The sequence below is a fragment of the Lagenorhynchus albirostris genome, chromosome 5, assembly GCF_949774975.1.
Source record: "Lagenorhynchus albirostris chromosome 5, mLagAlb1.1, whole genome shotgun sequence".
NCBI classification, from domain to species: domain Eukaryota; kingdom Metazoa; phylum Chordata; class Mammalia; order Artiodactyla; family Delphinidae; genus Lagenorhynchus; species Lagenorhynchus albirostris.
The window spans coordinates 90,176,224-90,189,664 of NC_083099.1; the positions used below are offsets into that span (position 1 = coordinate 90,176,224).

The 13,441-nt window shown below is 35.9% G+C and overlaps 1 protein-coding gene across 2 annotated transcripts in view; it reads right to left on the reverse strand.

The window, feature by feature from the left end:
* The window catches only part of DZIP3 (DAZ interacting zinc finger protein 3), a 121,667-nt gene that overhangs the window by 52,090 nt on the left and 56,136 nt on the right, over positions 1–13,441 (reverse strand). For both annotated transcript variants that reach the window (XR_009540770.1, XM_060150637.1), the window contains exons 13-17: positions 9,625–9,701; positions 7,340–7,957; positions 5,440–5,472; positions 4,214–4,383; positions 3,393–3,437 (exon numbers count right to left, since the gene is read on the reverse strand). Coding sequence is in view for 1 of the 2 variants with exons in the window: in XM_060150637.1 (XP_060006620.1) it covers positions 3,393–3,437; positions 4,214–4,383; positions 5,440–5,472; positions 7,340–7,957; positions 9,625–9,701 (943 nt within the window). In the remaining variant the exon portion in view is untranslated. The remainder of the gene's footprint in view (positions 1–3,392; positions 3,438–4,213; positions 4,384–5,439; positions 5,473–7,339; positions 7,958–9,624; positions 9,702–13,441) is intronic.

Sequence of the window (13,441 nt, forward strand, 5' to 3'; positions counted from 1 at the left end):
TTGAATCACTGTTGTATACTCAAAACTAATATAATATTGTAAATCAACTATACCTAAAAAAAAGATCACTGATCACAGATCACCATAATAAAATAATAATAATGAAAAAGTTTGAAATGTGAGAATTACCAAAATGCGACACAGAAACACAAAGTGAGTCAATGCTGTTGGGAAAATGGTGCCAATAGACTTGCTTGATGCAGGGTTGCCACAAACCTTCAATTTGTAAAAAATACAGTATCTGCAAAGTGCAATAAAGCAAAGTGCAATAAAATGAGGTTAGTCTGTACCTTTTTTTTGTATAAGCAAAAATCCTCTTCAGATTTCTTTTGGTTAGCACAAACAGATACTATTGCAGGTCTTTCATAAAAAACGAAGTGGCATAAAGTGAATTTCGAAAAGCGTGAGATACCTGTATTTCTAAAACTCCTTTTAAGCTCTTTCCAGGACAACTTCATGCCTGTCTTACATGCATCTCAGCAACTTCCCTTTAGAGGTGACATCCACTTTGAAAAGCCTGATTTATTTCCTGCCATATTTCTTTTTTCCCCAAGGCTTCAATCTCAAAGCATTCTATACTTCTGCTATCTGCTTTACCTTCCTTTTCTATTCCTAACCCTCAGTCCCTCTGAGTAGGGAATGGAATTGGGAAGAAAGAACTAATGAACTCTCAAAAGAGTCATTTACACCTCTATACATACTCTATTTGCTACACAAATTTTACTTTTTCGTCATCTTCATCCAGAGAATCCCTGATAGGTGTTTTTAGGACCTCAACTATTATTAGGTAGACATGCTGAAAATCAAATAATTAAGAGAGGACATAATTTCACACATAAGGACTTTATAGTCACTCTGTATAACACAAACTTCTATATGCTAGAAGTTTTCGTGAGGAGAACTCTTGATAAGAGAATTTGATTGACTCAGCTTTTTATAATTGGTTGCTTACATTATACTAGACAATTATTTGCTTCTATAACAGTAATTGAGTAAATGACTAGGAGGACTATTGTATATGAAATAGTCATATGAAAAATTTTAAGCGTTTTTTAGGTTTATACTTCAAATGTCGATAAAAGATATAAGATACACGATCTCTCTTCTGATGCTGAAATTTTATCTTGATAAAATTAGTTTGTTTTCAAAGTATCTCAATTTTTTTAATAAAATAAATTGGAAGTAAACTTAGGATGTTTAAAGAAAACAAAAAAATTCCTAGATAGTTGCTGAGTTTAATAAGAAATTTTTAATATTACTAGTGTATAAATTTTAAGTAGCATTTACATTATTTCTGCTTATGTTTATTCCCTGTTTAATTTCAATTTGACATAGAAGTGGGGCTTTCCATTTAGCTAAAACTGAGAATCCAAGTATTAACATATTTTAATCTTTTGGAAGTAAGGAAGAGACACACTGTAACACTTGGAGCTTAGATTTGTGGTCTCATAGCTGTAGATTTACTTGGTCAGCCTTATGCAGTATTAGACCTGGGACTTACCAATGCTTTGGCAAAAATAAAAAATAGCAGCTAAACTAATGAATCAGGTTGCATTTTATTATATATGAATGGTCTAAAAGTAAGAAAAAATATTTGTACTCATGTCTTTTAAAAACAAAATTTATTTTAAAAATTAATTTTCAAAATAACTTTTGATAAATATGAAAATTATATTGATATTTTACTTATCAGAGTATAAAATAATCTTTATTTTGTTTTGTACCTCAGTAAGTATTTTGTAAATTTACTTTCATTTGTGTAAAATTTCATTTATGACTAAAGTTTGTGTATACTTCTAAATGACTAATAACATGAACTTATCAGATTGTAGTTGGGCAAATATTCTCAGTTTATAAGATAATCTAGACTTTAAATATATGTTTCAAACCAGAAAATAACATTTTTCACAGTAAAGTTTACGTAGCATAGCGGTTAGCTATATGCTTAATAAAAAAATTATCTTGAGTCCAAATCCATAGGAATGTACAACAACAAGAGTGAACCAAAATGTAAAGTATGGATTTTGGATAATTATGATATATCAATTTAGGTCCCTCAATTGTAACAAATGTACCACTCTGCTGGGGAATGTTGGTTGAAGAGGCTGTGCATGTGTGGGGGCAGGAGGTATATGCGAAATCTCTGTATCTTCCCCATAATTTTGCTCTAAACCAAAAAAACTGCTCTAAAATAATAAAGTCTTAACTTTAAAGAATTAAGCCAATAAAAAAATACCCTTGACTTTCTCTTGTAATTTTTCAAGCTATTAAGAGACTTCTTGCTAAAACTGTGCTACAGATCATAACTTGTTCATTTTACAACTCTCAAATAACAGGAAGAGGCATAAAGAAGCTTCTTGGATTTGTATCATTTTTGTACATTACTGCATTGTTGGAAGAGTCTTAGACACAAAGGAGAAAATCAAGATTTCTTAGGTTTTGAAAAATGCTTCTGAACTTATCTGTAAAAATATGAAAAGAAGCTGTGTTTAAAACAGAGTAGGCAACCTAAGTGTCCATCATCAGATGAATGGATAAAGAAGATGTGGCACATATATACAATGGAATATTACTCAGCCATAAAAAGAAACGAAATTGAGCTAGTTGTAATGAGGTGGATGGACAGAGTGAAGTAAGTCAGAAAGACAAAGACAAATACCGTATGATAACACATATATATGGAATTTAAGAAAAAAAAATGTCATGAAGAACCTACATAAAGAACCTACATAAAGACACAGACCTACTAGAGAATGGACTTGAGGATGTGGGGAGGGGGAAAGGTAAGCTGTGACAAAGTGAGAGAGTGGCATGGACATATATACACTACCAAATGTAAAATAGATAACTAGTGGGAAGCAGCCGCATAGCAAAAGGAGATCAGCTCGGTGCTTTGTGACCACCTAGAGGGGTGGAATAGGGAGGGTGGGAGGGAGAGAGATGCAAGAGGGAAGAGATATGGGAATATATGTATAATTGATTCACTTTGTTATAAAGCAGAAACTAACACACCATTGTAAAGCAATTATACTCCAATAAAGATGTAAAAAAAAAAAAAGAGTAGGCATTTTTTTAAAATGAGAGTCGTACACAGAAATTAGTGAAATTTCCAAGTGACTAATTCAGTTTCATTACTTATATATTTAAATGTATATATTATGATTTAGGGAAGTAAAGTAGGGCATACTGTAAGTTTAAATCATTTTCAGAATCTAACATACATAGACTTCTCTATAATCATATATTCAATAAGCTATGAACATTTATAAGTCATTTGTGCTACATGTCTACTTGGACTAATTTTAAGTTCTAACTAATAGTAAAACAATGTATTAAACCTAAGTGTTCATAATCAGACATTCCTCTATTATAACACTAATATAGCCTCTTACCTTTTTATTCTTGGTCTTTTTCTTTTTCTTTGGTTTACTCTTAACCTGATAGATAAGAAATAAATCATTTATTTAATATGCAATTCAAACTGCACAATGGATTACTTTACAAAAGTATTTCCTCTAACCACTGGGATCTTTTATCTTCTAATATAGATCACACTTTCCTTCTAGATTCTATGGAAAATTATTTTCATCTTAATTTTAATCTCAGTTTTCTGCTTGAGAAATCACTGATGTATAAAGGAACAACATATAATGTCAATAAGTAGGCTACTGAAAAGAGCTCAGAGGTCCTCACTTGCACACGTGCATGCATGAGTAACAGAGGAGGAAGGCACCTTAAAAAAATCAACATATTCAGGTCCATTAGATGAAAAATTAAGCCTAGGAAGAATTTAGTGACTACATAATATCTGTTACCACTTATCTGTAAAGAAATACATCCTGGATGGTTTTAATTCTACCTCTGTGTAAATAGCATTGAAATATCCCTGTTTTCTCTTCCTTTCTCTCTCCTTCTATTCCCCACTATGCTTTCTTCTACTTTCTGTTAACCTCCCACATCCATTCTACCACTCAGGATGAAGAAACATGTGCCAGGCACATAATAAGTGTTCAATAAATGCTGCCAAAATATATGGCTAAGGCAGGAAAGATTATGGAAGAAAGTATTGGGAAAAGAACCATTCCAATTCAAGCTCTGTGTAAACACTTTGATAAATATAAACTAAGATTGTCTGGGAGGCTTTAAGAATAGCACATGCAACAAGCTAAAAGCCTTAAGTTCTTCTAATTCAAATATTAATGAGCAGTTATACTTCCTGGAGATCTTTAATAGATTCTGTTGAAGATTCACTGGGTATCGATGCCCCATCTTTATTCATTTCTGCTAACTGTATTTCAGGGATTGATTTCACATTTATATTGTACTCCATAAGAGGTGGACTTAGTTCTTCTTCTTCATTTTGTAACTCTTCTATTTCAATACCTAAATATTAAAACCAAAACACTCAAAGTCTGGATGCATATAATTTTAGCCTCTTATCACTATTTTGAATATATTTACTACCCCCATAACACCACCCCAGAAATGGAAGACATCTTACTCTGTTCAAATACTAAATGAAAATAAAATGCCCATTTATCAATGACCAAATAACAGGTACATATACTAGCCTGAAACCAATCAATATAAACTCAAATGCTAAGATACTTGACTGTTATCTTAAGCAGACTATAGATACAGATAATGTAGAACTTAAGTCAATTCTAAATACTAAGTTTTTGAGTATCCTGACATTGACCTTATTAAATATTGCAACTAGTATTATTTTAGGGCATAAGTCTGAAACATAAAGAGAAGGAAAAGCTAGATTTTTTTTCCCTTTTTTATAATCAAAGGTTATTAAAGGGTATCAGTCCCCAATTATGTGACTTCCTTGATACCATGATCCTTGACACTGCTCTAGAGATTCAGTACCTAAACTTGTGGACTTCATGTGACTGGTCACAGATGGTCCAAACAAAACCCATTGTGTTACTTTCTTAAGTATAATTTTACTCCAAACAAAACCCATGGTGTTACTTTCTTAAGTATAATTTTAATTGCAAAATTTGAATTCCATTTTAAAAAACCCAACAGTACATAAATGGAAATTAAAAAAATTAGTAACTTACCAACCTGGCAGAAAAGTATATAGCTTAACAATGGATAGTTAACCAGATAAAAGTTACATAAGCTAAACAGTAGCATATATGAGCAGGTAGAGCAAGCAGGTAGGCATTTTTGCCTGTTGAAGTGCCCTGTGTGTCAAAAGTTAAAATACTCTGTTAGGGTAAACCCTAGGGCATGTGCACTAAGACAAAGGCAGAATAAAGGCTCATACTAGATTCAGCTGACCAGTAGTAATCTGACCATAAAATTTTCCGATCTTATAACAAACAATTACTGTTTATCATACAGTTTATCTGACCAAGTAAAAATCTATAGGTGCCCCTTAGCTATCCAAGGTCACTTAGGCATTTGGTTTTTAAACATACTTACGTTGACTGCCCGTTATTGACTGTAGAGCAATTCCTATGATACATAAAGAAAAAAATTAGATATATAATTGCAAATGTAATGTAACTAACAAATATCAGACTGAGACTAAGAAAAACCAGAAGATTTTTTACACTGCACCAATAAATATTATAACTAAAAATAACCAGCTTCACTCATGAATCCAGTTTAAACAAGGCTTAATTAGATTATAACATAAAGGTTATAAACCCATGTTTAGAGAAAGAAAGTTTTAAAAAAAAGATAGTTCATAATAGATAATGCCTAGGACACAAGCACTTTAAATCAAGAAGCAAATTTTTACAGTTTACAGTCTAAGTTCATGAAGTAATTGTCAATTATGAAGCAAACCTCCATTGAAAGTTTGAGCCTTTTTTTTAGCAAAATCCTGATAAGCATTCTCTCTCCTTGCCCATTAATATTTATTAAGCACCTATGATATATCAGGCTGTGTTAGGCTCTAGAGTTTGAATGGTGAGAAAAAAGATAACCATCATAGAGATTTAGTGGGGACAATGGATATTAATCAAATAATCAGATACACAAATGAAAACCAAACTGTAATAACTACTAGGGAAGACATATAAGATACTAGGAAAGCCTCTATTAAAGGGACTTGAGCAATAAGCTCGTCAGACTTTCAGAGTGAAAACTGTTTGAAATACCTTGAATTTATTGCTCAACTCACTTTCCCAAATATTTTTATTCTCATAACTTTTTGTCATTCAAAATCTTAATAGAGTAAATGTAAAAAAGAAAAGTCTCTAATTTATAAGCCAATTTACAAGTCAAGGGTGCTTGCCTGACTTTCTTATAGCATCAAACTCAGCATTCTCTTCTTTTATGTTCAAAGAAAGCTTTCTTAGAGGTTAAGTAGGAAAACACAATGGAATCCCAGAGCCTTAGCAAAAGGAGTGGGATTGGGGCCTAGCAATTATAGCTGAAGAAAATCTGGACCAGGTCAACAATTACTAGAAGCTTGGAAAGTCATACATTTAAATAGCATCACTGTGATCATCAGTTGCTCACCAGGTAGTATGACTTAATAATTTGGGACCAGGAAAATTCACCTAGAATAACACAGCAAGGGTTTCAGTGATGCTGACATGGCTTCAACTCCACTTTCCACCATGACAGCTGAGAAGCTATCCTGGAATGTGGGGAGGAGGTCTGAAGTCTTCCCCATAACAACAAATAATGTTTGGGAATGGACACCGCTAATTAGACAACCTTAGACCTTGCATAAATGTTATCTGATTTTTAAAATTACCTATGACCAAACTTTTAAACAAAAGTCAAGGTTCTGATAGAAAGGAGAAACATACACTCATGGTGTCTAAAAGGGCATTCTTGAAATACTCAGTACCTGTATTTCATGGTTTTAGTCATCCTTAATTTTGTAGAAGTGATAAAACTCCTCTACTTAAAAATATTCAACAATTCCTTTTTGAAAACACAAATTCCTCAACATGGCAAGAGAAATCCTCTTGAATGTATTCTATGAACTCTCCCCTACTTTAATCTCAGTATTGCCAAACTTTTTAGTTCCTTGTACTATAATATATTTTTATGTTTCTATACCTTTGCCCTTGTTTCCTTCTGAAACATCCTTCTCCATCTTCTTCACTTGGCTAACTTTTACATGTCATTTAACAACTCCTTAGATATTCTATCTCCAGAAAGCCTTTTTGGATTCTCTTAGGCTAGAATTTCCCATGGTATTCTGGAAACATCTCTAGCACTGTAATTTCTATTGGCTTCTTGATGAGGATATTCTCTCAAGAATGTGAGCTCACTGAATCTCCTACCCTTAGCACTGTACCTGGCACATAGCAGACACTCAGTGAAGGTTTACTGGCTTAAGTAAATAATTAGTTTGTACCTTGTTGATAGCAGGATAACATCCTCTGAATGATTTCTGGTACTGGTATGCCTAGGTAGATGGACAGCTGATGGTAATCAAGGGAGATATTCTCAATGGGATTCTCCTTCACTTTGTCAATATCTTCTTGCTTCATCCCGAGGCGCAGAAGAATATCTGAAACTTTTTTCCAAATTGAATTGAATTGTGACTCAGTGAGACCATTCATCAAAATCTCACTAAGGAGGATATCCCTGTATTTGCACAGCCTCAGGATGTCTGCAGACTTAGAGAGATCAGAAGATGGTGGTTCCATATTCCAGCCTTTTTTGGGTGCAGGGAACACATTCAAATGTTTTATGAGAGCTAATAGGAGGTATAAGTCAAACTGTTTGGACTGTGGCAGCTCCTTGTTTGGGGGATAAAGCAGATGCCATGCTCCACCCAAAGGGTGATTGGTCCAAAGATGGTTGTAGTAGGGTTCCAATACATTCTTGTGTATAAGAAGCTCTTTTTTCAAAAGAGGGGGTGGCATAGCCTCATCAAATATTTGCCGAACAATGTCAGTACCAGAAACAATAATTATATGAAGCAGATGATAGAAATAATTATAATCAAGTTTGAAGATAGGCATTTCATCTGAAAATGAATTTTGAGAAGTCAAAAGATTCCACATTAATGCTCTTTTTCTATGTGATTTCTTGCATTACATCCTAAGCTCCTGTAGGACAGGCACTATTCCAAAAGAATGAAGTACAGTACAGTGCTTTGTCACAGCCAATGCTCAATAGGCATGCTGCTATCTGTCTAGCTGTCAAAAAGTCAAAACAAAAACAGTATGTTCCAAGCAAAAGTAATCACAAAAACTAATCACTGTAGAAGGCTTTCAACCATCCAGGGTTTTGTTCAAATAAATGAGCTTTGGCCACCAAATGGCATAAAAGTATTAAGCCTTTGAAAATTCTGAAGACTGTCAAGAATGGTAACTGCCAGTGTTTAGTTATACTTTACTTAGGCAATTATATTTTATCTTAATCAGCATTGTCCAGTAAAACTTTTTGTGATGAAAATATTTTAGATTTTCACTGTCCACTAGCCACTGAACAGCGGAAATGCTGCTTGTCTGACAAAGGAACTGAGTTTGAAATTTTATCTAATTTTAATGAGTTTAAATTTAAACAGCCACATATGGCTAGTGACTACTGTATTAGACAATACAGAACTATAGCAAGAAACATAAAGTGGTTTAATGTCTTGCTTCTCAAAGTACAGTCCACTGGCCAGCAGCAGCAGCAGCCACATGGGAGCCTGCTAGAAATACAGAATCTCAGGTCTCACCCCAGAGATACTGAATTGGCACCGACATTTTAACAAAATCACAGATGATTCAAATATATATTAAAGTTTGAGACACACTGATCTTATGAACCTCTTTTTCTTATCCTTTCAAAAAATAAATTAATGATTAAGTAGGTATTTCATCAATGAAATGGAATAAGGCATGAGACAGAACTATTTGATATTTTTCTGGTTTAGTAGCACTTCCCAAAGAGGAAAGTAGACTGAGGTGAATTAGAAAGTAATAAGAATTTGGTATATGATGGTATATTTTTAAAACTAATAAAATATGTGTTTATTATAAAGCACAACTTTATTATTTTATCCTTCATGATTCTGTGTTTCAAAAGATTTTTAAAGTAATATTCTTGTTTGATATACTTGACATAAACTGTGGAGGCAAACAAGGTTACAAAGCAAATGACTCAAGGAGCTTTCTCTGGGCTGCCAAATAAGAAGCTGGCTAGGATCAGGGACATCCATTCTCCCTAGCAAGAAGGAATGCCACCAGACTACTCTTCCATGGGTCCAGGAGCCCTTAAGCTCTCCAAGTGCTGAGCAGCTGGCATTTCCTAGCATACTCCTAAAGAGCTGGCACCTAAGTTTAGACTACTTGGCCTTGAGCCCCAAATGTTCATTCTTTCCATTTCACCCTTTTAACAGGGAATGCAACAAGTGAGGAGTTGGTAGGGAACATCAGCTGAAGCTCAATCTGTGTAGTCACAGCTATGCACCAAACCCAGCAAACCTCTCTATAGATAGATGCAAGGTAATGTGATACCCATACACCTGCTAATCTTTCTGTTCATGAATTCCAGCCTACACCAAGTGATGTTTGTTAGTGTAAACCCAAGCCCAGCGAATGACAAACTCAAAGAAACACACAGTTGTTAATGGCATGATACTTTACAGAGCAAGTCAAAATTTTTAACAGTTTTCAACAGGAGACATATGAAAGTAAAATATACCTTTTGTACCAAATTTTAAACTGATCTTCGGTCTTATATCGCTATCATCTATTTTCAGAGACATCAACTTTTTATAACTGCAAATGGAAAAAAAATTAGGTTAAAAAAGTCAGTGAAGATTTCTAGTATCAGCATGGCTAAATCAGTGAGCATTTTCTTCTCTTCCTTCTGGAAATAACTTAAAAGCAAAGGAGAAAAATATATGAAAAAATAAAAAACACCAACAGTAACAACCCTACATTGCCACTTTCATTAGAATTCAAAGGCAAGTAGAATTGCTAGATTTCATACAAAAAGAATCACATGACTAGCTTACTTGCAAGAAGACTATTTGGTAGTAGGAAAAAAGAAATCTTTGCACTGTAAAAAGGCAGCAAATCTGGAACTCCTCCCAGACCCTCCTCCACCACAGTATCTTATTACCAATAACTATGCCAAGAAAACTCAACTCATTTAATGATTAGTGATTAAAAGAGAAAGAAAGAAACTGGCATAGCATCAATACAAATAATTAGAAAAAAATTGAGGGAAAAAGTAGCAAAATTCATTAAATAGACTAAACATTAAGTAAATGCTGCTATGAAACAGATGAAAAAACTTGTGGCTTGGCTTTGAAATGAACTCTCCCACAGAAAACAATACAAAAAAAAAAAAAAAAGGGACAGAGATGTTGGTTTGGTGGTGGTTGTTGTTAACTGATTTTATGTCCAGCACCAGCATAACACTGCTAATCAGCTACTACATTGAAAACACTTTAAACTCTAACAATATAAAGTACTGGCAAAGATACTGAGTAAAAGGAATTCTCCTACACTGAAAGTGGGAGTGTAAATTGATAAAAGCACTGCGGGAAACAGTTCAGCCATACCAATCATGGAGCACATCCTACAGCTTGCATGGCAAAGGAGAAAATTTCGCACTTCTGCCTAACTCTTTTTTTTTTTTTTGTGGTATGCGGGCCTCTCACTGTTGTGGCCTCTCCCCCGTTGCGGAGCACAGGCTCTGGACGCACAGGCTAAGCGGCCATGGCTCACGGGCCCAGCCGCTCCGCGGCATGTGGGATCTTCCCGGACCGGGGCACAAACCCATGTCCCCTGCATCGTCAGGCAGACTCTCAACCACTGCGCCACCAGGGAAGCCCTCTAACTCTTAAGCACAGTCTCCAGTCCCACTTCTCTGGGAAATATGGCTATAGATGGCCAGTCGGTACAGAGCACATACTATGGCCCACTCAGACAAGGGAGCAAATGTTGAGCTCTCACCCCTCTGGGAAGCATGCCCACATATACCTAGCAACCACGAAGCACATCCTACAGCCCGCCTGGGCAGGGAGTCAAGCCAGTTGCCATACCTAACTATTGAGCATAGTCTCTGGCCCTGGATAATCAGGAAGCCAGAACAGGGACCCTGAGTAACCTCAGAGCCCAACCTAAGGTACTTTCCAATTGCAGAACCCAGCCTAACACCTAATGCAGCAGCAGAGCCCAGGTACAGCCCTGCTGAATGCTACCTATGTAATCACTCAAGCAGGGAGCCCAGCCAGTAACCTGCCCAACATCAGAGGACAGCCTCTGGTCCCATTACGCCAAGGAATCCAGACAGCAACCCTGACATTTTATGCCCCACCAAAATGTGGGGTACAGCTGAAGGCCATACCTCACCCAAGAGCAGAGCACAATGAACAACCTATCTGATTGTAAAGTCCAGCCTGTGGTCCTACCCAACTTTGGGGCACAGCCTGTGGCCCTGCCTGATTGCAAAGTACAGCTTAACATCTCATCTGACCATGAAGCCTGGCCTGTGGCCCCACCTGAATGTAGAATCCAGCCACTGTTTCCATCTGCTCAGGAAGCACACCTTGAAGCCCCACCGGACCAGGAACAATTGCAGAGCATGGTCTGCAACCCTGCCCAAGCACAGAATCCATCCGGTGACAACACCCAGTCAGGGCAAAGACTGTGAATGTGCCCAACCAGAGGTGATTACAGAACACAGCTAGTAATGCCACCTGATCACAACATAGCCATCAGCCCAACTTGACCTGGGAGCCCACCTAGCAACCCCACTTGAATATGGAACCCAGCCACCAGCCCCACCCAACAGCACCCCACCCCCAACCTCAGAGCACAGACTGTAGCTTCACAGAAGTAGAAAACCCTATGGGAAGTTCTATTTACCTGTAGATGCTACCAGCTGATTGGTGAAGGTCCTTCCCTGCCAAAACAAACGTGTAAACTCTGCAAGTGGAGACCATGTACTCCAGTGTGCAGATACCAATGCAAGTATACAAAGATCATGAAGAATCAGGTAATATGATGCCACCACAAGAAACTAATAAACTTCCAATAAGTGACCCTAAAGAAATGGAGATCTATAGACAGTGCAAAGAATTCAGAATAATCCTATTAAAGAAGTTCAGTGAACTACAAGAACACACAAACAACTAACTGAAATTAGGAAGACAATGCATGAACAAAATTAAAAGGTCAACAAAGAAATAGAAATCATAAAGAAAAAAAAAACTCAGAAGTCCTAAAGTTGAAGAATACACTGACTGAACTGAAAAATACAATAGAGAGCTTCAACAACAGACTTGATCAAGCAAAAGAAAGAATCAGTGAACTCAAAGACAGATAATTTGAAATTACCCAATCAGAGGTGGAAAAAGAACAAAGAATGAAACGAGTAAAGAAAGATTACGGGATGTATGGGACAACAATAAGAGAAACAATATACTAGTATGGTAATCCCAGAAGGAGAAGAGAAAGAGAAAGGGATGGAAAGAGTATTTAAAGAAATAATGTCCTTTTCCCAAACTTAAGGTGAGAAATGGACATCCAGATTCACAAGGCTCAAAGGACCACAAATGGGTTGAGCCTGAAAAAGACTACATTGAAATGCATTATAATTAAACCGACAAAAGTAAAAGACAAAGAGAGACGTTTGAAAGTAGAGAGAAAAGCAACATTGCCTTGAAATCAGTCTTGGCAATGATTTTTTTAATTTGATATCAAAAGCACATGCAAAAATAAATAAGTGGGACTACATCAAACTAAAAAGCTTCTGCACAGTGAAAGAAACAGTCAACAAAATGAAAAGGCAACCTACAGAACAGGAGAAAATATCTGCAAATCATACATCTGATTAGGGGTTAATATCTAAAATATATAAGTAAGCCATACAATTCAACAGCAAATAAATAAATAATCCAATTAAAAAAGGCAAAGAACCTGAATAAACATTTTTCCAAAGAAGATGTAAAATGGCCAACATGTACAGGAAAAGATGCTCAACATCACCAATCATCAGAAAAGTGCAAATCAAAACTACAATGAGATATTACCTCACACCTGTCGATAGAGCCACTAGGGGAAACAGTATAGAAGTTCCTCAAAAAATTAAAAATAGAAATGATCCAGCAATCCCACTTCTGGCTATATATTATATGTCCAAAGGAAATACGATCTCTGTCTCAAAGAGATACGTACACCCCCATGTTCACTGAAGCATTATTTACAATAGCCAAAACATGGAAAACGACTTAAGTGTCTGTTAATGGATGAATTGATAAAGAAAATGTGGCATATATATATACCATGGAATACTATTCAGCCATGAAAAGGAAATCCTACCATATGATAACATGGATGAACTTGGAAGGCATTATGCTAAGTGAAATAAGCCAAACAGAGAAAGACAAATACTGTATGATCTCATTTATATGTGAGAGCTAAAAAACCCTGAACTCAGAAACAGAGTAGACTGGTGGTTGTCAGGGGTGGGGGTGGGGTGTGGGAAATGGGTAAAGGGGTCAAAA